The following is a 27,025-nucleotide window of genomic DNA, read 5'->3' on the forward strand; positions in this document are numbered from 1 at the left end:
ACCTCTCTATATTCCAAATCTATCCCCTCCTTTCCACTCTGCAACTGCCCTAGGTGAGGTCATCATTATTTCTTATCCTTGACTCCTAGCAGCACCTTTTAATCTGGTTCCTTAAAACTCACATTCTGAATAGCTCCAACAAAATCTAAAATATCTAATCATGTGGCTTCACTGTTTAAACCATCTAATCTTTCTTCAGTGCCCAGAAAGCCTAAACTTCTTGGCTTGGCTTCTAAAACCCTCCAAAATCTGGCATTTGCCAATTCTCCTCATCTTCCCACCAGACACCTCTTCTCCAGCTACAGAAAATGCCCTGCGATCCCTGGACGGACGGCACTCACACCTTTGTCCAGTTTGCATACGCTATTTTTCCTGCCAAGGCATCTTCTCCTGTCCTTACCTCACCTCTACACATACCTTTTTCTTCCACCTCCATCTGACTCACTCCTATTGCTTATCCTTTAATGGTCCAATCAGCTGCTACCTCTTACAGCAAGCCTCCGCTGAATTCCCAGGCGGGGTAAGCATCCAGTTTCATCATATATTCTCATAGTAAGTCACAGCTCTTATACCACATTTCATTGTCTAATATCATCTACTTCCCTCGAAATTAGCTCCATTACGAGCAAAGAACTGTCTCTCGTTTCAATTCCCAGACTAGCACAGTGCCAGACTCAGAGTAGGTGTTCAGGAAATATTTGCTGAGTGAACAAAAAGGGAAAATTGACTCAAATCTGGACTACTAGGGCCCAGTCATGGTTTTAATACCAAATGTGTTTTGTCCTGGACAAATCTTTTAATGTAGCTGGACCCTGTTTTCTTATCTGCTATAGAAAAGCTATTTACTTGTAGACTCTTTTCTTCATCATCTTCCCTCCAAACAGCAGCTTACGACATGGTTTGCCCCTAAATCAAGAACAGGAAAAGTTGTACAAGGAAGAAGCTCAAGCTTCTGGAGAAGTCTGGGCCATCTCAGAGCTGCCCTCACTAAACAACCCTAAAACCTAGAGCTGAATAAGAACAGAGCTGAGGAGTGAATCAGCTTTTTTTCCCCATCTGTTGATGACAGTTTTGGGCAAACATTTCTACGGCCCTCACCAAGACCTACCCTGGATCCTGGTACCACTTAGACCACCAGGGAATGTTCAGGGAACATTTTTCCAGAGAAAAACACTAATGTTTCCTCCTCAAATGGAGAATAGGGAAGGAAATAAAACTAGAAAACAAAGGAAGGGAACAAATACATGCAAAAATAGGAGGAAAGAAGAATAACAGAAATGTTAAAAATTCAAGCCAAAATCTATCACTGGCTTGAAAGGCATGTTGCAGAGCCACTGTAGTTTATTAGAGATCCCACTAGGCACTGGGCACACCGAGTACATTGGCATCATTCCCACAGCCATACGGCCCTGTAGACACCTCAGGAAAATAACTATTTTTCATGGTGAGCATTAAATATAAAGCATATTGTAACGATCTAGAACAGAAAGGAAGGAATTTTAAAAGTGAAAAGCTGTGGGCAGTTTATTTCTATGGGCTTAAGGGTTGGGAAATGTATCTAAAGGGTAGCATTTGTTTATAAGCTACTGGAAATTCAACCTGGTTGACAGTACCTGGAAGGCTGGGACACTGCTCTTGGGTGCCCTTTCATATCCTCCAACCTACAGAAACCAAAGACAAATGTTCACACAACACCAGGGTCACACATTTAAGCCAAGACCAAAAGTCACATCATCTGCAGTCAGACCAGCAAAATTATTAAATGGGCAAGAGGGATAAACCTTGCAAATGGATATTAGTATTTATTCACTTTATAAAATAAATCCTAGAACCAGCAGGAAATCTATTTTAGTCATTTTGTTTCCTCTTGAATTTCATTTACAGCAAAATGCTTTTCCATCAGAAGGTGGTATTGCATCTACTCAGGTTAAAAATGTTTGATCACGGTGCCATGATGCTGTTAAGAAAAACTAAATTCCAAAAAATGAGAAAATTTCTGAGAATAAAAAGAAAAAGATAAACACCATGTTGGAACGAGCCTTCTAAAGTTTGTGTAGTGAAGATTCTCTTGCTTCTTTCGCCTTTTTATTTGCCAAGTTACACCCCAACTTACCCCTTCCTCCCCCTTATGATTTCTTAAAAATCAAATATAAATCTGTTTGAAGTTAATTTTAATCAATATAATGCAATTTCTTAGAGTTTCAAACAAAAAATGGTGAATAAAAAAGATTGGTAATGTAAACTGATCTTGAAGAAACTTCCACTGACTTAGACAATATATATAGTGAAAACAGCATGAACTTTCAACAGTGCTGGGTTTGAATAACAGCTAGGGAGTGATTTAACCTCTCTGATCTCAAGCAACCAACACAAATGTGGGTAATGGTGCACACCTTTTGTGTTAACTCAGTTAATCCTCATGTCCAAACTAGGCGCCTAACAAGAATCCTGGCCCATAGCAGCTGCTCAGTAAATGGTACATTTCCTCAATTTCCTAGTGGTAGTTGGTGATTATTACTAAGTACCAAACTTGCTATCCCACCTTTCCATTTTACTATAGAAAACAATCACCTCAACTTTGAGCTATATGAACCTTCATTTTTCAGGGCAGGAAACCAGTACCCAAAGCACAGATAATGGTATGACCAGACCCAACCTGACTTAAGTGTTATAATCCTCCCAGATAATACATAAAACTAAATTCCCTGTCAGGAGTCTGTTTGACATTTATCATACTAGCAAAACATCTCTCTTGCTATGCATTTCTCTCACTTAAAAATCAAAGGAAAGTAGCAACTTCTGGTTATATTCATTTGTGGACTTGCCATTCCTTACATTACAATAAAGAATCTTGATATTTACAGATTTTTGTACCTACGTTGATTCTGAAGTCTTTTTTTTTCACTTAATCTGAATTATCAGAAGATTCCAAAGGTTGTGGTCAGAAGTTAAGTCCCATCAATTGATTCTGATGAGTAATTTCAGACCTCCAAACCAAGATGGTTTATAACTTTACAGGCAAGAATTGCTTATTCAATTCTCAAAAATAGAAAGTAAGGCTAAGGAGTTAGGATATACAAAAAGCTTGGAATACTATACTTATCTGCACACTCTAGATTAAATACAAATGCTTGGCACATCTGTGAGAATTCACCATAGGATAGGAAACCCATTCACAGGAGAAGAGTCCATTCCAAGTGGAATTTTGAAGAGTCTCAGAGACAACCAACTGCTTAGCAGTTTAAGGTGGAATTCCAGAGATTAAGATGCAGCAGCTGCTTTCAATCAGCTTCTAAAATTTAGCTACTCCCCGCAGTGATAAAATAATTTAAAAAATGACATAAAATAGTAATAAACCAAAAAATGAGAGGTAAACATAGTACTTATAGAATGATATTCAAAAGAGAAGATTAAATATTCTATCCACAAATGGAGGTACAATATAAACTTTAAAGTTTCAAATAGATCTACCTAAATGCACACGATGGTGAGGAGCGTGGCTGTCTCTGACTTTTTAAGGCACGTAGTTTGTCTCCCTGGGTTATATTATTTTTCATTTCCACATCTTCATCCTCTTCTAAATTATTCTGGAAAAAAAATTCATGTTCCACAGAAAGGTCATTATGAATAATTCTACTTTATATAGATTTCTTAATAGTTTATGGATTATCTCGGTATATGGATATGTTTTATACAGATTATCTTAAATAGTTTTAACACACTATGAATTTAGCATTGGCCACATATATACTAAAGAACACTGGACTAATCACCAATTAAATATACTGGTCAAATTCCAAATCAAAGAAGCATGGGTACGGATGTGGTAGAATTTATTAAAAGGAGCTCTGTTACAATGGACCACAACCATGGAGACTTTCTTGCAGACAAAATCATGCTTTTGAATATAGCTTAGACATAGGTTGGCTCAATAGATACAGTACAAATATTTTTCCAGAAGCTACCAGCACCCATCACTGCAAATTCCATAACTTGTTCACATAAGTGAAAGATAAAACAATTTAGGATATCTATACAGTAACTTATTAACATCATTTAACACTATTAAAAGCACTGAAGATTTTTGCAAGCTTACTAGACTGGGAAAGTGTGTTTCCTGCTGAAACAAGTCTTGTAGTTGGAAATATATATATAAGTACCACACCAGGCCTTTTTTGCATACCAACTCACATTTAATTCTCACAAGCCAGGGAGCGGGGGTGGGGAGGGCACCATTACCCTTAATTTAAAGATGAAAAAAGGAGGTGCTTGTGGAAGATAAGACTATTGCCCAAGCTCCCCTAAACTCTTCATGACAGAGCTATGATTTTAAAATCAGATTTCTTGTCCTCAGATACAATGTTCTTTCTAAAATATATGCCACAGCACACTAACATTGCACCATAAAGATTGTATTTTGTATTTTTCCTCACCTGAAAAAAAATCAAAAGGTTTGAATTTGCTAAGATCATTTCTAGCCGTAAGAGTCTCCTCTCTTCTTGAAAGCTAGAAGTCTTATTTGATGAAGAATGTACAAAAACGCACTTCCCTCAGTCACAGTTTAGTCATTTTTGACAGTCATTCCTGAATCAAAACACTTTTTTGTTCCTTGCCATCTATTTTGGGGTCCATGGATTCACCTGGGGCTCAGTAGGCATGTCCTGGGTAAAAAGACCACACCTCACTACTACAGCTCTGATTTAAAAAAAAAAAAAAAAGACATACAAAATATACAGCTAGTAGGAAAGAAAAAGAAATGAAGATGAAAGCTTCCCAGAGGAGACAATCCCTTAGCTGAGTCTTAAAGAATGAGTACAAGTGAAGCAAGCCAAACCAAGATCACAGGAAGGGCCATGCTGGCAAAGAACACCAATTTAACAGTCACAGGATCATGGAACCTCAAAGTCAGGGGGTTCTCTTAGCGTCATTAAGAAATGCCCACCTATAAAGTCCCGAGGAATCAATTATACTATTCATCTTTGTCCATACAATCCCAGTGGGGGGAAATCTACTACCACCCAAGGAAGCCTGCAGGAACAGAAATCAAGCATGCCTGAAGGCTAGGCTTGCAAGCAGGATAGTACACCTGAGAAGCTGAGCTTAGCTTCATCTAGCACCCAACATGCTGGGTTGGTAGCAGTTACTTGTGCCTGATAGAAGGACAAGCACATAGCCAAGAGGCTCCAAAATATGAGGGGGTATCAAGAAGTATATAAGCCTTCATAAGATTGGCAAGGAGAGCTTCTTGAAGGTCTGACCGGATCCACACCCCAATCAGTTTCACTGTCTAATGAGTGCCTTAGTGAGAAAGCCAGGAAAGCAAGTTTGTCTATTCAACTAGGAGAATCTTCATGTTCCCAGCTCTAAAATGCCTTCAAAATTCTAAGGAAAAGTAATTCTCAACTTGAAATTGCAATATTCAACCTATCTGTCAAGTGTAAAAGTAGAACAAAGGTACAAAAAGTTACCTCCCTCACAATCTTTCTGCGAAAACTATTATAGGATATGCTTCAGGAAAAGGAAAGAAAACAACATGAGATCCAGGAAAATTAGGGATCCAACTGAGAAGTGTGAAGAGAAGGCCTTGGGTCAGAACTCTATATTTTGGCTGTAGAACAATTAGTCCAGGTTGGAAGGCAGAAGTGTCTTCAGGAAAACAACGGACTTGGTAAGATTTTTTTGTTGTGTTGAGATTTTGAAAAATTTTTAAATTGCTTGGCACAATTTGGGGAGCAGGGGAGAGTAGCATTCTCTTTTCCCAAATATATAGAAAACTACACAAATAAAAAGAGCAAATAACTCTAGGGGGAAAAAAAGAGAGCTTCAACAAAGGAAACAGTCATAGTGGGCTACCAAGCTCAACAGTGAGCAATATTTACATAGTAATAATGTATACATTATTTGGGTTTAACCAAAAATTATAATATAGCTATACTGGGAAGCTAGGGGAAGTAGAGGTGATAGCAAGGTAGGAGAACTAATCCTATCTACCATAACCAGGAGGCAATAGAAAAATGTACAAAATTGATAAGCTTTTAAAAGTAGCATTATAGCAAGATATTTAGAAATTTGGCAGTGAAAATATTAGTATAATTTGCTTACAGGTTTCTCCCATTTGAGAATGGGTCTCGGGATACAGAAAGGTGGGATAGGGAACTGATTTTTTATCAGAATTCAATACTTTTGATATTTCTAAAACTGTGGTCATGTATTATTTTCTAAAATAAAAATTAATTTTAAAATATACAGCTAAAGAAAGTAACAGTATATTTATATTAGAGTTACTTTACATGTGTTTATTTCTCCCACTTTATTGTAAATCTTAAAGGTGAAAATTTTTTAAATTATAATACATTTCAAACACGTAGAAAACAACAAAATGATGTAACAGCCAGCCATGTACCTAACTACCCAGAATTAATATATTTTTTCTTAAGCTCCTTAAGGAGTTTACTTAGGTACACTGGCTCTCAAAGAAAAAGAAAACATTATATATTAAGTCTCAGCGCTCAGCCTCTGGAGAAGGAAACCATGTCTTTTCCAAAGAAAAACTATATATATTTTACCATATAATACTTGTTTGTCATAGGTAACAACAAACTACAGAAAAGAGATTAAAAAAAAATATTAAAGCCACCTACATACATATCATCAAAAGTAAAACACATTAGCATTCTGTCATATAGTCTTCCAGACTTTCCCCTGTGCTATACATACCCCACCGACACATTTCTTCCTCTCAGAAGGAGGTTGAATTATACATGCTGCTTTGTAACTTACTTTTTCACTTAAATATACTACGGAAGTGTTTCAGGGTAAATTTTAAAAATCTTCTACATTATCATGTTTTATGGCTCCATAAAATTCCATTGTCGAGATATATCAAATTTTATATATTTTGCCCTAAGTCAGGCTGTTTGCTGTCTTTCATCACTATAAACAGTTCCAACAAACATCCTTCTATAAACACATGGTTTTTGAACTCTGTCCTATTATTATTGCCTTAAGATAAATGCATAGACGTGGAATTGCTAGATTAAAGTCTCCTGCTACATGTTATCAAACTGCCCTCCAGAAAGGTTACACCATTTTAAACTCCAACTAGCAATGTTTAAGAGCTTTTTAATCCCCAAACCCTTGCTAATACTGCATACATTTCTTTAATCTCATACAAGTTGATAGGCATAAATAGCATCTGTGTTTCTTTCATTCCTAGAGAAGTAGCACATTTTTTTATATTTACCAACCATAAGGGCCCCCATTTTGTTTTATTTGTGTACATGGAATTTTCACATTGATTTTTTTTTAAATGTTGCATACATTATCTAATTTTATTCTTAACAGTGATTCTGAGAAGTAGGTGGGAAAGGAATTCTTTTTTTTTTTTTTAATTAGGGAGGAGTTTTACTATTTTTATTTATTTATTTTATTTTTGGCTGTGTTGGGTCTTCGTTTCTGTGCGAGGGCTTTCTCTAGGTGTGACAAGTGGGGGCCACTCTTCATCACGGTCCGTGGGGCTCTCACTGTCGGGGCCTCTCCCGTTGCGGAGCACAGGCTCCAGATGCGCAGGCTCAGTAGTTGTGGCTCACGGGCCTAGTTGCTCCGCGGCATGTGGGATCCTCCCAGACCAGGGCCCGAACCCGTGTCCCCTGCATTAGCAGGCAGATTCTCAACCACTGCACCACCAGGGAAGCCCTGATTTTTTTTTTATAAATTTATTTATTTTCTTTATTTATTTTTGGGTGCATTGGGCCTTTGTTGCTGTGCATGGGCTTTCTCTAGTTGAGGAAAGCAGGGGCCACTCTTCGTTGCGGTGTGCGGGCTTCTCATTGCGGTAGCTTCTCTTGTGGAGCACAGGCTTTAGGCGTGAGGGCTCAGTAGTTGTGGCATGCAGGCTCAGTAGTCATGGCTCGCGGGCTCTAGAGCACAGGCTCAGTAGTTGTGGCACACGGGCTTACTTGCTCCGCGGCATGTGGGATCTTCCCAGACCGGGGCTCGAACCCATGTCCCCTGCATTGGCAGGAGGATTCTTAACCACTGCACCACCAGGGAAGCCGCACATTGATTTCTTAAGGGTTCTTTACATTTAAAAAAATTACCTTCATTTGAATGTGTTGTAAATATTTCCTCCCAGTTGATTAATGTGAGGAGAATAACTCAGAGAGATCAAGACTGGGGGCGGGGGGCACAGCAGTGGTCTGGTGAGAGATGACAGATTGGATTAAGGTAGGAGAAACTGCCTGGAACTCAGGACCTGGGGAAGGAGGAGGGAGGGGGAAAGATCTGGACACACAGTACAGGTCTGAAAAAAATCTGCTAAAATATAAATCATGGGTTTTTTTGTCTCAACCTATCTCCCCTTATTTTATTTCTGTGGCTATTGTAAGAAGTTTTAGCCATTTTTAGGACTAAGAATATAAAACATATGCGTTATAAGATTCTTAGTAAATGATTAACAGCCTTCAAACTCTTGACAAAACTAGTTATATACAATGTTATTCAAAACACATTTAAATTACAAAATTAAGAAACAAAAAGCCCCACACACCTATGGTCAATTAAACTTTGACAAAGGAGGCAAGAATATACAATGGGAAAGAGAGAGTCTCTTCAGCAAGTGGTGTTGGAAAAGTTGGATAGCCGCATGTAAATCAATGAACACACCCTATCACCACACACAAAAATAAACTCAAAAAGGCTTAAAGACTTAAACATAAGACAGGACACCATAAAACTCCTAGAAGAGATCATAGGCAAAACATTCTCTGACAGAAATCATACCAATGTTTTCTTTTATCAGTTTCCCAAGGCAACAGAAATAAAAACAAAAATAAACAAGTGGGACCTAATCAAACTTACAAGCTTTTGCACAGCAAAGGAAACCATAAAAAGAAAAGACAACCTACAGAATGGGAGAAAACATTTGCAAATGATGCACCCAACACGGGCTTAATTTCCAAAATACACAGCTCATACAACTCAACCACAAAAAAACAAACAACCCAATCAAAAAATGGGCAGAAGACCTAAATAGACATTCCTCCAAAGAAGAAATACAGATGGCCAATAGGCACAGGAAAAGGTACACAACATCACTAATTATTAGAGAAATGCAAATCAAAACTACAATGAGGTTCCACCTCACACTGGTCAGAATGACCATCATTAAAAAGTCTACAAATAACAAATGCTAGAGAGGATGTGTAGAAAAGGGAACCCTCCTACACTGCTGGTGGGAATGTAAGTTGGTGCAGCCACTGTGGAAAACAGTATGGAGGTTCCTCAGAAAACTAAAAATAGAATTACCATATGATCCAGCAATCCCACTCCTGGCCATATATCAACAAAACTATAATTCAAAAAGATACATGCACCCCTATGTTCATAGTAGCACTATTCACAATAGGCAAGATATGGAAACAACCTAGATGTCCATCAACAGATGAATGAATACAGAAAATGTGGTACATATATACAATGGAATACTACTCAGTCATAAAAAAGAACAAAATAATGCCATTTGCAGCAACATGGATGCAACTAGAGATTATCACACTAAATGAAGTAAGTCAGAAAGAGAAAGACAAATACCATATGATATCACTTATGTGTGGAGTCTAAAATGTGACACAAATGAACCTATCTATGAAATAGAAACAGACTCACAGACATAGAGAACAGACTGGTGGTTGCCAAGTGGGAGGGGGTTGGGGGAAGGATGGAATGGGAGGTTGGGGTTAGCAGAGGCAAACTTTTATATATAGAATGGATAAACAACGAGGTCCTACTGTATAGTACAGGGAACTATATTCAATATCCTATGATAAACCATAATAGAAAAGAATATTAAAAAAAAGAATGTATATATATATATATATATATATATATATATATATATATAACTGAATCACTTTGCTGTACAGCAGAAATTAACACAACATTGTAAATCAACTATACTTCAATAAAAAATATTTAAAAAAAAAGAAAAAAAAACTATATAGAAGAGGACTTTGGTCTCCTGGAATCCTGAATAAGACATGCAGACAGGAATATAACCAACCCCTGTATTTATCAGGGCACTGATAACATATACTAGGTCACAAGCACCTGTGTGGGGAAAAGTATATTAGAAAATAGAGTTCCATTTGTCATGAGGCATAAATCAATCCCAAGAACTGGTGGACCTAGGGCAGTTTGAAGATGTTTCTCATCAGGTACTGTTACACCGCATTCTTTATACCAAATTCATTCCTCATGATGACTAACGATAAACAAAGTCACAAATGATAAATGCTGAGAATCTAATCCAGGCCTCCGTGTGCTCTTGGGCTCCAGCCCCTTTCCCCAGAGTCCCAGTGCAGCCCCCCTCTTGCTCTCAGTTACTCTGGAAGCAGCAGATCCCCTGAAACAAAGCCACACGATTGCTGGCAATGGTGAAGAAGCCTAGTTCAGGGAAGACCCTGATATCTTGGCTCCCCCAAGGACAGGGGTCTGTTCTCAGACCCCCTGTCGCCCTCTGGAGGATCTGAGCATCAGTGCATTTTCTTTTGGATACAAGCCTGCCCTACATAAAGACAGGAAAATAAGAGTCAACTAAAACACATAAGGAAGGAGCATTTTTAAAGATATTGTTATTTATAGGTGATGGTCTAGCTAAAGAACAAATAATAGCATAAAATATGAAGATGTATTTTATTCCACCAGTTGTTCTCTATATGCAGACAAGATGAAAACCAAAATCAAATAAATTAAATTGTGCCCATAGATTTCAGTTGGATAAATTACTGACCAACACATTAATAAAATGATAATGGAGAAAACTACTAGGGAGGTCGTTGTGTATGCCATTAAGAAAAGATCTTTTAGATGAAATATAGCACACTATGGAATAAAGACGGAAGAGTTATAACAGAAAAATGACATAAAAGGAGAGTTTGAAATAGAAACAAGTAAAAATAGAAGTCTAAGGACTGAAAGAAAAAGACAAAAATGGAATTTTTAGCAGATTTAAATGATTTGGCAAGGAAAAATGACTGGGTCATCTCTCTAAAATTCTTTTCATCTCTCAGATGTTAAACCTATGAGATGTAAAAGTTGGGGAAAGGCAAAGAGGTCATCTTCATAAGTTGTTTCTGATCAATAAAAAGTTTGGATTTATCAGAGCCCCCCAAATTCGTCTTCTCTTCCTTCTCCCTGCCACTGGTTCAGACCTCTGTCACCTGGACCACTGCCTCATGACCAGCTCCCTGGCCTTCCACCCCTGGCCACACACAGACACCAGCACCCCTTCCACAGCACAGCCAGGGTGAGCTCCTCAAAGGGTGAATCTGCGTACTGTCACTCCCCTTACTGATAGCCTCTGGTGGATCCCAGCGGCTTTCAGATTGGACCTGGGATGCCTTAGTGGGCCTAAGAGTGGAAAGAAAGGTGCTTAAAAGTACGGCCTTAGAGATTTAATTTGTACTTCATAGATTTTTTTTTAAGATGTACCCTGCTCATGGGCAAAGGATTTTATAAATCATGGTAACTCAATGATGTAATTAAAACACCACACTCTTATTTACCTGATTGTCAATTCATGTGAACATGGCTAAACCTCAGCAGCACCTGTATCTCATTAATATCTCTAACTCAAGAGTACATACTGACTGGTGTGCTAATACTGGACTGTCACCCTAGAGGAGGAAAAGGAAAAAACAATTGCAATTCCAGGAGAAATTTATTAGGACACGTTGGCTAAGGTTATGTCCAAAATGACTGTATGCAATGTACTAGAGCCACAAAGAGGACCCAGTGGAGAGGCAGCATAGTACAGTGAGAGGCCTCAGGGTCAGAGGGCAACTCTGGAGCCAGAGTGCCTGGGTTCAAATGACAACTCCACTCTGTACTTTGTGATCTTGGGCAGGCAGCTTAACTTCCTCTACCTCAGTTATGTCATCTGTGAAATGGACCTAGTAAAGGTGCCTATTTCATACAGCTCTTCTAAGTCCTAAAATTAATCCATGTAATAAAGTGCTTAGGACAGTGCCGGGCACATAGTAGGTGCTATTTAGGTTGTTGTTGTTGCCCTGTAAGCTCCTCATTTAACTCCTTATACATCTGGCACTTTAAATAAAGTGCATTAGGTTCCATTTAAAGCCATTTTTTAATAACCCCAATACAGAATGGATCCTAAGGCCACTCAATGTCAAAATGAGCACTTATTGTTGGTACTATTTTATATTTGAGCACATGCTACCCTTGGATAGCTTGGATTATTACCAGTTTCATGTCTGTATTCTTGTTTGTTTTCTGTGAAACTGTCAGTCTTCCTTCATTCAGGTAATATTTACGAAGCCCCTGTGGGCTAGGAATAGACTTATGATGAGGGCAGATAGAAGCCTCCATCCTTACAAAGCGTATTGCCCAGCAAGGAAGGCGAGGTAAGGACCATGGAGGAAACGGACGGTGCAAGGCAGGGGCATGAAGCAGGGAGCCCACTCCAGACCCACAGATGGGCTGTGTACATTTCATAGTTCCTAGTCCAGCACTGAAGACCAGGTTAAATAAAGGAAAAGCCTCTATTTTTAAAAGATTTCTCACAACTCTAAGTGCGTGAAGAGAATTCATTAAAGCCACAACCTACTCCATTACTATGGCCTGAATCATTCTGGTTCATACTTTTGATTATTTTCCTTTTACCCACCCCATAAGCACTGAAAAACTATACATTCAAGCTCCCCAAATCAGGTAACTACGGAGCTTCCCAAGCTTCCTAATAACCAATCACAGGAAAATTCCTGTAGGCTTAGAAATCAAAAAACAATTTGCTATCTCTGCTTTTAATTTGACTTTAAAAAAAAAACTACCTCTAGAAGAACACTGGCTTTTTGCACTTTCTCTGTATATAAACTAAATAAATCCAGAATTTCCATGGGCTTCTGTCCTGAACATTGGTATAGAACTTGAAACATTAAAACCCTTGCAGCATTCTTGACGTATTTTCCCAATTGGAATTCACAAGAATGATAAAGAAATCACTAACTCTGTTACACTCACTTGAGTAAACTAACTCCCATATTCATGGAGACAGCACCAGATAAGCATGGCAATAAAAAGGCTCAGAATCAGAAGAGGTACTTGCACAAAGCATCACCTAACTATAAAGTCGTCCAAAACCCATAGATATGTCACTGTCTACAATCTTAACCACACCATCATTCTCTAGTATTTCTGAATTCTTTCATTTCTGTCCTCTAATTTCAAAAATAATAGCACTTCTGAATGAGAGCTAAGTAATTAATTTGGGGGATGGGAAATAGGAAGAAGGTAAAACAGCCAATATCTGAATATATGCTCATATTTAAAACTGACTTATTTTAAATTTCAATCATATTGCATTCATCACCCTTCCAGTGATAAATGTTAATCAGTCTCAAGTTCAACAAATTGGGATCTAAAAGAGTATGAGAATGAAATGTTCTAACTACCAGATGTTAATTTAATACAGATTATGATATAAACAGCATTATGTTCCTGCAAGATAAATATATTTCTCAGATAGATGGATGGGTTTCGCATGTGCCTCTTCAGAGGTCATAACTCAAAAGACTTATTTACTTGAACTCAAACCTGGGGAGGAAATGCTGACCAGAGCAACAAAGTGTTCTTGTTTAGCTACATTATCTCATTAAAATGTCAGATCCTTTTTGTTTGCTTTGAAAAGGCCAAACCATAACACAGAGACAAGAAAAGGTCTACAAAGGCTCTGAACATCAACACGACCTTGGGTAATAAGATTTACGCTTGGTCAGGACAGATGACTCAAACCAGTAAACTTAGCCACTTCATCAGTGGCTGTCCTGGAGAACATACCACAGGGTTGAAAACTCAGTTCCTCCAGCAGTCCCCATCCTTCCTCTTGAAGAAAACACTCCCTATCTCCAAGCACTCCTGTTATCTTTCCTGGTGAAAAAAAATCTGTTTGGGATGCCAATTGTTGACCTAACAGAGCTATGATGCATTCTTTCCATCCTTGAGGGCTAAGCTTGTTCAAGGCCCTTGTCCATGTCTAATGGGTCACTGCCTAATTGAATGTAAATCTACACTTGCTGCTTAAATATTTTAATAGCTTTTTTGCCCCTTTAGTGACATAAAAACATAAACTAGGTGCTTAGCTTCACCTCAGGCATATTGTGGTAGAAAGAGCTAAACTAGGAATTAGACTACCAGCTCTTAAGGTGGCCCCACTGCTTAAAAACTCTGTAACCTTGGGCAAGTAAAAAATTTTGTGCGACCCAGGTTTCTGATCCACACAAGAGAGGAAACTAGAACAAATTATTTCAAGGTTGCTTCTAGCTCCAAAAATGCCCATGATCTTAATTCTTAGTAAATCACTACCATTTTTATTCAGAGGTAGCAGGTGTAATAGAAAAAAATATGGATGTGAAATCAGATAGACCTGGACTGAATCATGTTTCTGACACTGAGATTAGAACTTCTCTAATATTCAATTTCCTTATTATAAAATAGAGATAATATTGCCTTACTCACCAGGTAGTTATGGAGATTAAATCAGATGTGTATGTCAATTGTTTAAAGTGGTTTGTTTATAATGGAGTCTCAATTTAAAAAAAAAAAAGTTGCCCCTGATTATGTTTTCAACTCTGGACTTACTTTAGAAATCATGAATTTGAGGCTTCAATGTACCACTTGTGGTATGTAATATCCAACTGTCCCATTAAGATTTTTCTTCTTGTTATCTATTTCCATTTTCAAAGAGAAAGTTTGCTTTTCTATTTCTTTTTTGTAAGTATTTTCCAAACCAGAGTAGACTCCTTTATAATTGTACTCCTTAAATTACAGGTTTTTTCTTTTTAAGGATAATTGCTTTCTTTGCTTTTATTATTGCTTTATAGGTGTTGACTTCATGCCTAAAAATTTAGTACTGCAGCATTCAGAGAAGAGATGTGGCTATGTTATATGTGTTCAATTGGGAAACAAAGAAATGCAGAACGTTAGTCTTAAGGAGACACAAAAATCTTCCTGGAAAAAACTCACCTCTCCAAATCTCTCCACGTTTTGTATTTTAGATAAGTTTCCACCAATAGACATATCATCCAAGCTAGAAAGAATTTTATTAATACTTCCTTCACTGGATGGTCTATTTTTCAGTTTGGATCGGAAAATGTCTCCTTGGACCCATAACGATGCCTGTTTTCTGTAAAAAGGAGAAAAAAACAAAATCTTTGAAATAAATGAGTATCACCTCCTCAAAAGTATGATATCTTATAGACAAAAAGATTAGCAGATAGACATTTGCAGATCAGACTAGAAAGATTATGAAGTCTTAAAGAAAAATAAAGTCATTTTCTGAATTCCAAAATAAATTATTTAAAGTTGTACAGATGAACCGGTTTGCAGGGCAGACATTGAGACACAGATGTAGAGAACAACCGTATGGACACCAAGGGGGGAAAGCGGCAGAGGGGTGGGGGGTGGTGGTGGTGGTGTGATGACTTGGGGGATTGGGATTGACATGTATACACTGATGTGTATAAAATGGATGACTAATAAGAACCTGCTGTAAAAAAAATAAATAAAATAAAATTCAAAAAATAAATAAATAAAGTTCTATATTAAATACAAAACCCTTCTTCCAATATATGTCTATATAGCCCTACCTGGGTTGACTATTAAGGTTCTCAGTGCTTAAAACAAATTCCACAGCCATAAAGATAGTGAGCCAATTTGTCTTTTAAACATGAATTTGAAATCTGTAATATAGTTCTCCAATAGCAATTTGATACATCTGTAAAAATAGCTGAAGCGAAATGGACTCAAAGATGTAGGTGAATAAACTTAAGTTAGATGGAGATAGTACCTTAAAAAAGTACCAAACACCTAACTGTATGTGGTATCATGAAAAGCCATGAACATATAACTTTACAAACCCACTCTTATAACCTAAAAATAAGGTTTATGCCTCAATTAGATGATCCTTTGGGAAAAAGAAAATGTATCTGACATTCATCTATAAGCTTTCCTTTATTCAAACAAGACATATTTACAACTGTTTTCAAGGTTATAAGAAAAGAACTTAAATGTGTAAGTAAAATGACAATCTGGGGCTACTATTTTTATTGATCGAGTCACCTACATGTATTTCTTTTAAGATAAATTACCCCCACAGAACAGTTTTTGTTCTGTACTATACCATACTGTACAGATTAGAATTCAACCAAAAACATTATTGTTCATCATAAGGAATACCAACATGCAATGAAATAATAGCATTATCAGGGAGATGCCACCAATAAGAACATAGATTTCTTTTGTAAAGCAGCAGGAAGATCGAGTAATACTTTCTCTCAAAGATTCTACATATCACAGAAAATCCAGGTTAAAACATGAGAAGAAAAACAAATAACCCTCCCTGAAATGTACTGTCTCACTGAGCCCTCAGGAAAGGAATCATCTTTCCTTTTAAACAGGAATCCGTCTTTCCTTTTAAACCATGTTTATTCTCAAATCAGAACTTTATTGTTTACAGTTAAAAATTGTTGAAAGTCTTGAAGAAGAGTTTATCCTTTAAATTACAGCAAAACTTTACATATGCAATCCCTCCAACCAAGCAAATCCATATCTAGGTGTCACACTACAGAAATACATGCTTGTGTACAAGATACAAACATGCTTGTTACAATATTATTTGTAATAGCAAAACAATGGAGACACCCTAATGGACAACAGCTTATTAAATTACAGTAGATCTATTCTGTGAAATATTATGTAGTCAGTAAAAAGCCTGGGATGAACTCACATGTGGTGACAGGGAAGAGTAGCCATGAAATAAAGCATTAGTGAATGAATAATATAAGTGACAGAGTGTGGAAAGTGTGATCCTGTTTTTAAAAAACAAAAACAAAAGGGAAAAAGGTTACAATTCACAGTTCACAGTTATTTAGAAGATTATATGCCAAAATATTAATGAGTTACCCTGAAGAACAGTGACAAAGGAAAATTTTGCTTTCTACTACATAATGTCTACACTTTTTTACTTTTTTCAAAAACAATGTGCTTTGTTTGCTTTTGTAAAAAAAATAAATGATCTGAAAATAAATAAATAAAAATATAGCTCAAAGCAGAACAAAGATAGAGTAATTTTGAAAAAGAACCTTTAAAGTTGCTATCATAAAAGATAGCAGGCAGCACATGACTACACTGTGTTAACAAGAGCACCTTTAGAAGTCAGGAGAAGAAGTGCCCAAATGTTAACAGCATGGGGTAGGACTGAATGGTTGAGGGGCTTTCTTTATTTTAAATATAATATCCTACCCTACTTTCAAATAAGAAATTTTGTTTTTCTTTTACTTTCTGCTCATTTTTCAATATTTTCCAAATAAAGCAAAAGAGAAAAAGAAATACCTTTAGATATAATTTCTGAGACAGCCTGTATGGATACAGATATATAGATATAGATGTAGAGATACATATGGTACAGATATAGGTAGCCACTATAGATATAACACGCTGTCCACATACAAGACTGACTTTTCATTCCTAACATTGTTCTAAAATTGAAACTAGATTAAAGAATGTTTCTAAATACATTAAATTTTAAAATAAAAATTCGGTGGATTTTTAAATATATGAATAAAATTAAAATTCCAGAAATCCACACACACCAATTCACTAAGGAGTGTGGCAGTATCTACATTCTATCATGGCAGATTTTTTTTTGCTTCTTGGAAGCAAACTACTGAGGAGTGTTTCCTGAGATTAGGATACATAAGTTGATGAGGTAATTTTTCTATACCAGTTGTAAAAATATGTATTCAGGGCTTCCCTGGTGGCGCAGTGGTTGAGAATCTGCCTGCCAATGCAGGGGACACAGGTTCGAGCCCTGGTCTGGGAGGATCCCACATGCCGCGGAGCAACTAGGCCCGTGAGCCACAACTACTGAGCCTGCGCGTCTGGAGCCTGTGCTCCGCAACAAGAGAGGCCGCGATGGTGAGAGGCCCGCGCACCGCGATGAAGAGTGGCCCCCGCTCGCCACAACTAGAGAAAGCCCTCGCACAGAAACGAAGACCCAACACAGCCAAAAATAAATAAATAAATAAATAAATAAAAATATGTATTCAAAACGAACTCTTCTTAACTTTTTCTCCCTTTGTGGAAATCTTCATAAAACCATGGAATAGCCTTCCTGATACTTTGTATCTTCAAAAATTCTTGCTTTAATTTTTTGCTCCTCCAAACTTTTTTCACTTACTGTTACATCTAGCATAACCTTTTATATGATGCTTGAATCTATATCCTTCCAGTAGTAGCAAACAAAAGCACAGTCCTTGGCACAGTACGGATACTTCAAAACATAACTGTTAAATTTATAAATAATAGAGGTCTTGGACCTCTGGTCAAAACTCCCCAGTAATAAAGAACTACTTCTTCACAGGGAAAGAAAACTCAGCCCTGTCACAGATAATGAAAAAATCAGCTACATGAAACACACAGAAAGGACAGGGATAAACAGATAAGACAGAATTCCTGCCCCTCAAGAAATTCCCAGGTTAGTATGAGAAAAGTAAACAGCTGAAATCCAATATTCAAGCTCTATGACCAAGATTTGCTTAGGAGCCTAGGAGAAGGGGCCCTTAACTCAAACTGAAAGAATCAGACTGAAGTTGTCTGAGAATCCAGACATTATCTAGAAAGATGAGCAGGGCTTAGCCAGCAAGAGTATTCCCCAACGAAAAAAACAATGTGGGCTTGAAGAAACAGTGATATCAAAGAACACAGCATGTATGGAAAACTGTTGTTTGGCTTGGCTGAAGCCCTTCTGCTTCATAGGAGAGGAGACGGGAAGCAGCTCCTGACAGGCTCTGCACACCACGCTAAGGGGCTTACCTTCGATCTCAGAACTGAAGGAAAGACCCTGTAAGGATCTTTAGGTATAAAAAACATGAAGAGGGAACAGAAGCTGAGAAGCTGGAGGCCCAAGAGGATAAATTGAGAAAAATTCTAATTCCAAAATGTTATAAACTTGCTGCCAACCTAAAGATGAAGGTGACAACATGACACCTTCCACTTGCTCAGTTTAAAAGACTCAATCTGTCCCATCACTGGAAAGACTTCATTTAAACCTGAATATACAGATGATAAGGTGTCAAAGTTGATTTGTGTGTTGCTAAGCGATGCTGTACTCAAGTGCTCCTTAAGAAAAAGCAGCACTTCACGCAAATACCTTTTTTAATGACAGTGGAAACCACGCTAGCTTTTATTGTGGTGTCTATTACTCCTTAAAAGCCTCATCTCAAACAGAAGAAGTAAAACATGTATTTTTTTAAGTATTCAGCATTTAAAAATCAAATCCTGTGAAGCTAACACACCAACTCAAAGTAAATCTCCCAGTAAAGTAGTGCATTTTCTAAGAGAGCGTAACATAACTGACCCTCTACCAAAAAAGAACAAGTGCTTTGAAGTAACTTTGAACAGAGTCTTGTTGAGAAAAGTAGCCAGTGCTAGGGTCATTATTTTTGGCCATGTCCTGGCCCTAGGTTAGTCAGGTTTGGGCTAGCCAAGCCTGGGACATAAGAAAACAACTAATTAACTTGGCCTCATTACGAGCCAAGTCATAGCTAATTCTGATATAAAACCTTCATGAGTCTTTAAAAAAACAAAAACTGCTTTTAAAATTCCTCTAAAGAAAGTCAGGTCAGTTGCATTGTTACAGATATTCCTGGTTTTGAATTCAGAACACAGTGGCAGCCAGAGTGCAGCTTCTTCTGTTTGTGGCTGACCTCTTCTCTCTCACTTTCCTGACTGTAACCGAATCCCATCTCCACACCATCCTAACTCTTCCTCTTCATCACTTCTTCCATCCTCGACACATAATTTTCTAGTATGACCTAATCCTGACCCCAGTGTCCATCCAAAGCCACCATTTGGTCATTTCATATAGAAACCCAATCAACTTTCTACCTCGACCTAGGCCTCCTCTAGCTGTGACCTGAGCCCCAATCTGCCCTGTGTGCCTCCTTCCACTGCCCCAGGGCTCTTATGGAAACAGAGTAGTTCCTGGTTCAAAGAATTGGGCTAATGAAATGGTCTAACCTGATATCAAAGGAAGACAGACTAGACAGCAGTACCCAAGATTCAGGGGGTGGGAAGGAGACAGGTATTCAAGGAGTTCTACTCTCACTTTGGAGAGTAAGAATGGAAGATTTAATAGGAAGATGCTTAGAAAGAATTTATGAGGGTATAGGGAAAAGTTCTTGATCCTGAAATACACAAGGAGAGAAAAAAATGACTTAGGGAATTCCCAAAAAGATTCAACGAGCTAATTCTCATTTAGGGATAGAACCCCACAATTAGGAGCTAGATCACTGGTATCATACCAAAGTACAAACTTTATAAGTAAACCTAGTGCTTTATGGCTTACATTTTGTTTTTCCAACTCTAACCCTTTTACACAGGAAACATAGATCTAGCATTATTCAGTCAACAAATAAAACATATTTTAATAAGAAAAAAAAAGGAAACAAAACAAAAACCATTCAATCTTCTATCTTCAGTAACTGATATGAGTATTTCAAGATAAATTTCTGATGCCATCATTGCCAAAAATTCTTACATATACCTTATCCTTTTTACTTAGACCCATATTAGAATTTTATTTTTGCTTAGTCAGTAGATTCAATGCCAATTGAGAGTCAATAAATGGATCAAGTGATGCAACAGTAAATACTGAAAAGCAATATAACTGAGTGTTACTGCAAAAATATGACTGTCAAATAAACAGTGCAAACTCAAACCTATGCAATGTGCTTGTTAGTTTAATAAACAAATCACAATATTGTCTATTATTATTTTAAATTCTTTTGTTCACAATATTTCAAATTTTAAGTACTGTATTTTAGGAAAGACAAGTTCTTAAATCTTCAAAAAAGATTATTAAAAAAATTTAATCCATATTTCTTGACCTAGCCCATGTATCTTAAAAAAATACTATAAATAAATTATAATTTAAAACTCAAGCGGTTATTGTTAGACATTTTTAAGCACTTTTCCATTTTCTTGAACAGGTCTTCTTCATCTTATTTTTAGTAATTTCCTGAAATAAAAACCAATGGTTGAACTATTAATTTCTATCGTTGTTCAATCCAATTGTGAAACTAACCAAATGCCATAAGCACCAAACTAAATGCTGTATAAGCTGATATCTACAAGTAAAAATGAGCCACAGACTCTTGTTACACAATGTGGTTGGTGGTCCAGCAGCATAGTTATCACCTGGGAGCTTGTTGGAAAGTGCATTTCACAAAATCCCCAAGTGAATGTGACACACTTTAATATCTGAGAAGTACCGCAGATAACCGAAGGCTTATAACTAAATTACAATGCTGAAAAATATCCAACTTACTGGAAGTTGATGAAAATATCTATGATAATAAAGCAGAATGGGGCAATTTCTGATTTATGGATTTAGGAACAAAAGAGTTCAGCCACAACATTGCTTTCTTAAAGATTACTTCATTCAAAGTGGAAGCTCTACTTTGCAAATACAGAACTCCCTGCAGAATCCAGACTTAAGCTCTGAGTTCTTACTGCCTCAGGAGGATTTTGAAAAATAAAAAACAATAACAACATCATATCAGTTCCCATAAGTAAAGGATCTCTGTGAGCTGAAAGTCCCCATGGGAACTGCATATCTGTCCCTCAAGGATCCCTTTCTAATGAATGAAAGCATCAATGGATCATGATCCAGAGGTCAGCATAGTATCACACAGTGAATATTCAATAAAATAAATCATAAAAGCAGCCTGATCCCATCTGTATACTATATATATTCTACAGGCTCTCTCTGAGAAGGATGAGTCTAGACTTGGCTCAGTAATAAAAGAGGCATGTTTGTGCAGCATTTTAAGAACTTTGAGGATATTTGGTAGAAGACATATTTTGGGTGCAGAATGGTGTTTTTAGCTTAAGAATATGAACTTTAAGTAGAAGAAAAACACCTGATGGTTGTTTTGCAAACAGCTTTATTTATATCCTAGAAAAAAATTTAAATATAAAATTTCAGTCCGTAACAAAAGGGATGTCTTGATCTGCCAATACATAAATTCATCAGCTCACAAGGATGTTAATAAACATCTCTCTTACTGCTGGTGACATTAAGAGGAAGATTTCTTCAAGGCATAGAAATCAACACCTGGGTATATTTTGGTGTTCAAGGACTAGCACGATGTGACGAACCAGCTTTCCTAAAGTCACAGATTTAGAATTAACATTATCTAAAAAGCACTGACTGGATTTTTCACTTCTGAAAGAATACAACCCCTCTAACTTGTTCAGTCATTTTCGACAGATGAAAACCTATTAGAAAACTTTTGAATCCTCTTTCTTTCCTAATGAACCTGTTACTTATTCATGCTTCTACGTCATTACTGACATCACACTCTTCATTTCTCATATCATTAGTCAGTCTTCAAAGCCTGAGATGTATTTCCTTGAAATGCCCTGGTGCCCATCTCTAATTCTTCGCTCTAACTTCCAGCCCCTTTGACAAGTCCCCGTCCCCTAGATTTTAGTAGTAGTCTCCTTTTTAGCCTCTCTGACTCCAATCTCCCTCCATTCGATTCATCTTACACATTGTTGCAGCCCAATCTTCCTTAAATAACATGTCAATCATACAACTCTACTACATCAAATACTCCAAAGTAGACATATGATGAATAAGAGAAGTCTGGAATATACATGTTCAAATTAGGATCTGTGTATCTTACTGTACATATTTACTGACTATCTACACAAATGTATACAATGTACACAGATGTATTAGTTTCTTCTCTGAACAAAGCTGCTATCTCAAATTACCACAAGCTTAGTGGCTTAGAAGAACACATATTAACTTTCATACAGTTGTGGAGGTCAGGAGTCCATCATCAGCTTCACTGAGCTAAAGTCAAATTGTTGGCAGGGTTGGTTCGTTCTGGACACTATGAAGGGAGAATCTGTTTCTTTGCCTTTTTCAGCCGCCAGGGGCTGCCCATACTCCTTGGTGTATGGTCCCGTCATCCAGCTTCAATCCAATCTCTGTTTCTATCATCACATCACCTTCTTGTCTAGTTGACTCCTCCTGTGTCCCTGTGATTACACTGAACCCACCAGAATAATCCAGAATAATCTCTTCACTCCGAGATCCTTTACTTGATCATATTTGCAAACTCCCCATTTATAAGATCAAGTGGGATTTATTCCAGAGATGTAAGCCCCATTCAATATTTTTTAAAAATCAGTGTAATCCACCATATTAACAGGCTAAAGAAGAAAATCACATGATCATATCAATCAATGCAGAAAAAGCATTTGACAAAATTCAACACCTGCTCATAATAAGAACTCTCAGAAATACAGAAATAGAGGGGAACTTCCTCAACTTGATAAACCTCCAATTAATATTTCATGGTGAATGCCTGGATATTTTCCCCCACCAAGACTGGGAACAAGGGAAGGATGTCTATTTTCACCACAATTATTCAAGTTCTAGCTGGTGCACCAAGGGAAAAAAAGGAAGTAAAAGACATAGAGATTGGAAAGGAAACAAAATTCTCCCTATTTGTAGATGACATGATTGTCTCTGCAGCAATCCCAGGAAGTCACACACATTTCTTTCTCTCTCTCTCTTAAATCTCAGGATACAAAATAAGTATAGATAAAGTCAATTGTATTTCTACATATGAGCAATTAATACATGGACACTGAAATTTAAAAAACAGTATCATTTATAATCACTCAAAAAAAATTGAAATACTTAGGTGTAAATCTAACAAAACAGGACTTATATGATGAAAGCTAAACAATGATGATGAAAGAAATCAAAGAAGATATAAATAAATGAAAAGACATATTGTGTTTATGGATTAGAAGACTCAACAACAGTAAAGATGTCAATTCTCCCAAAACTGATATAGCGATTTAACACATTTGCATCAAAATTGCAGCATGATTTTTTTGTAGATGTGGACAAGATTATTCTAAAATTTATATGGAAAAGAAAAGAAACTGGCATTGCTAAGACAATTTTGTTAAAGAATGAAAAATGGGAGAAGTCATTCCTCTGTTAAGGCTCTCTATATAAGTACAGTATCAAGAGAGTACAGTATTGGAGGAAGAATAGACACATACATCTATGGAACATAATAAAGAACAAAGAAATATGCCCATCTAATTGTTGACAGAGATGTAAAAGTAATTCAATGGAGAAAAAATAACCTTTTCAACAGTGCTCTGGCACTGCTCCAGTGCCAGAGCAACTGGACATCTATAGGCAAAAAAAAAAAATGAACCTTGACCTAAGTCTCACATCTTACACAAAAGTAACTCAAAAGGAGTCACAAACTTATGGGGATCTATGGCTAAGCAAAGAGATCTTAGATTTGATACTAAAAGCATGATCTAAAAAAGGAAAAAACTGATAAATTGGACTTCATCAAAATTTAAAACTTTTGCTCTGTGAAAGATTCTATTAAGAGGATGAAAGACAAGTTACAGACTGAGAGAAAATATCTGCAAACCATTTATCAGACAAAGGACTAGTACCTAGAACATTAAAGAATTCTCAAAACTCAATAATAAGAAAACAAATCACTCAAAGAATAAACAAAAGATTTGAACAGACGCTTCACCAAAAAGTTATAGGGATGGCAAATAAGTACATGAAAAGTTGTTCATTGTTACTTCCAATTACAATTTCAATGCAAAGCAAACCCACAACGATATATCATTACACACCTATCAGAATGGCTAAAAAAAAAATGCTGGCAAATATGAACAGAAACTCTATCACTCAAACACTGCTGGTGAAAATGTAAAATGGTACAGCCACTCTGGAAAACACTTTGACAGTTTCTTATAAAACTAAACACGTACCATACAATCCAGCAATTGCACTTTTGGGCACTTAACCCAGAGAAATGAAAACTTATGTTTGAACAAACCTGTACATGAACATTTATAGCATCTTTATTCATAATAGCTGAAAACTGGAAACAGTTCAGCTGTCCTTCGACAGGTGAATGGTTAACAAACAGCAGTACATTCATACCTTGGAATGCTACTCAGCCACAAAAAGGAACAATTATTGCTACATGCAACACCCTGGAGGAATCTCCGGAGAATTATACTGAGTGAAAAACACCAAGCCCGAAAGCTTACATGCTCTATAATTCCATATATATAACACTCTTGAAATGACAAAATATATAAAGGAAGAACAGATTGGCAGTTGTCAGGAGTCAAGGAGGGGATGTGGGCAGGGAGGAAGTGAGAGTAGCTATAAAAAGGCAATGTGAGGGATTCTTGCAGTGATGGAAATGTTATATCTTAACTGTATCAGTGTCAATATCCTGATTGTGATATTATACTATCGTTTTGCTAGATGGTAGCATTAGGAGAAAGTGGGTAAAGGGTACACAAGAGTTCTTTCTGTCATTTCTTACAACGGCACATTAATCTACAATTATTCCAAAGTAAAAATTTTAATTAAAAAAGTGTGTGTGTGTGTGTGTGTGTGTGTGTGTGTGTGTGTGTATTATAGTTGGATCACTTCACTCCTCTGCTCAAAACCCTCTGCTGACTTTGCATCTCATGCAAAGAAAAGCCAAACTCCTACAAAGGCCTAGAAGGATGCCTGATCTGACCTTTTTCCTCTTGGCCTCATCTCCCTTGCTCTCCCCTTCAGCCATGGTGGCCTCAGGCACATTCCCACTCAGAGCCTCAGCAGTTGTTCCCTCAGAGGAAAACCCTCTTCTCCAAAACACCCATGATTTATTCTATCAGTTCTTCAAGATCTGTGCTCAAAAGTCTTCAGTGAGCCCCACCACTACCACGCTATTGAAAACTGCCTTCTCTTCCTTCCCCTATTCTTCTGTGCTTCATTTTTCTGCATCACACCAATCATGGTCAGAGAAACTATATAATTTATACATTTGTTTATTAACCACACAACCAATCAACCCCCCCCCCACCTTCTTCTTCTTCTTCCTCCCCTCCCCCTTCCCCCTCTCCTCCTCCTCTTTCTTTTTCTTCCATCTCTATAGGTCAGAAGTTACTCTTTCACTGCAGCTTCCCAGGTGCAAAGAACACTGCCTACCAGTGGCTTTCAACAAATAGTTGTTGAAGGAAGGAAGGAAGGAAATGAGGGAGAAAAGGAGGCATCCCTGCAATCTGGGACAAAAATGATATGGACAGTTATATTAAAGGCCACTGAAAAAAACTTAAAACCAACAGAAAATTGTAACAGTAACGTTCAAGATGGAAAATTATTTTAAAGTTTTATCATTAGGAGCTTGTTAAAAGAAAGTAGAACCATAAATGAACCCTTTCCCTCTCTTCTTACGGTTTATATGTAATAGAGGAAGTAAACTTTTATCAGCCTATAGGAGCAACATGAGAAAGGTAAGAGAAAAAATCATTATTGGCATAAAATGTAGCTTGGAAGAAGGCTTGAGGTCATGTTTGGAATGGTTAGAGAAAGGCATGTTAAATAATCTTTCCCAGCAGGATGGTTAGAAAAAGTCAGGGAAGGAACTGAACAGAAGTGCTTGACCACCAGAGCCCCCCAGGCTCCCTGTGACCCAGCACCTCCTCCAGCAGACCACAGCACCACTCTGCAGAGAAGCGGAGACTACCTGGGTACCTCATGCTCCCCTGCTACCCACCTAAGCAAGTGGTCCCTCATCCCCTTGGTTACCATACCCCAGAAGTTGCTGGGTAGAAAGGCATCAGAGGGCTCGTACCCTCTGGCCTCTACTGATGACCCACCTGGCTCTAAAAGCTTTTCCGAACAAAACCCATCATGGCTCACATCCTGGTCTACCTTTGTCACACCAGACGATCAACTCTTCCAGGTAATCCAACATCAACCAGGTCCTTATTTCCAAATGACTCTCTCGTCCCCTAATTTCCCATCCCACCCTCTCAAATCCAATATTATCTTACACATAGATTCTTTGTAGAAAATAGAAAAGGAAATGCTTCACCA

General features: G+C 37.4%; 1 protein-coding gene across 9 annotated transcripts in view; it reads right to left on the reverse strand.

Annotated features, from left to right (window-relative positions):
- Positions 1-27,025, reverse strand: part of CDC14A (cell division cycle 14A) — a 176,290-nt gene that overhangs the window by 21,873 nt on the left and 127,392 nt on the right. For 7 of the 9 annotated variants that reach the window (XM_082384466.1, XM_082384465.1, XM_082384464.1 and 4 more), the window contains 3 exons: positions 15,040-15,199; positions 3,472-3,587; positions 1,614-1,661 (listed from right to left, as the gene is read on the reverse strand). In XM_082384466.1, the coding sequence (XP_082240592.1) occupies positions 1,614-1,661; positions 3,472-3,587; positions 15,040-15,199 (324 nt within the window). The remainder of the gene's footprint in view (positions 1-1,613; positions 1,662-3,471; positions 3,588-15,039; positions 15,200-27,025) is intronic. The other 2 variants (XM_082384469.1, XM_082384467.1) reach the window with 1 other exon arrangement.

This window comes from Balaenoptera borealis, assembly GCF_965194805.1.
Source record: "Balaenoptera borealis genome assembly, chromosome: 1".
Lineage (NCBI taxonomy): Eukaryota > Metazoa > Chordata > Mammalia > Artiodactyla > Balaenopteridae > Balaenoptera > Balaenoptera borealis.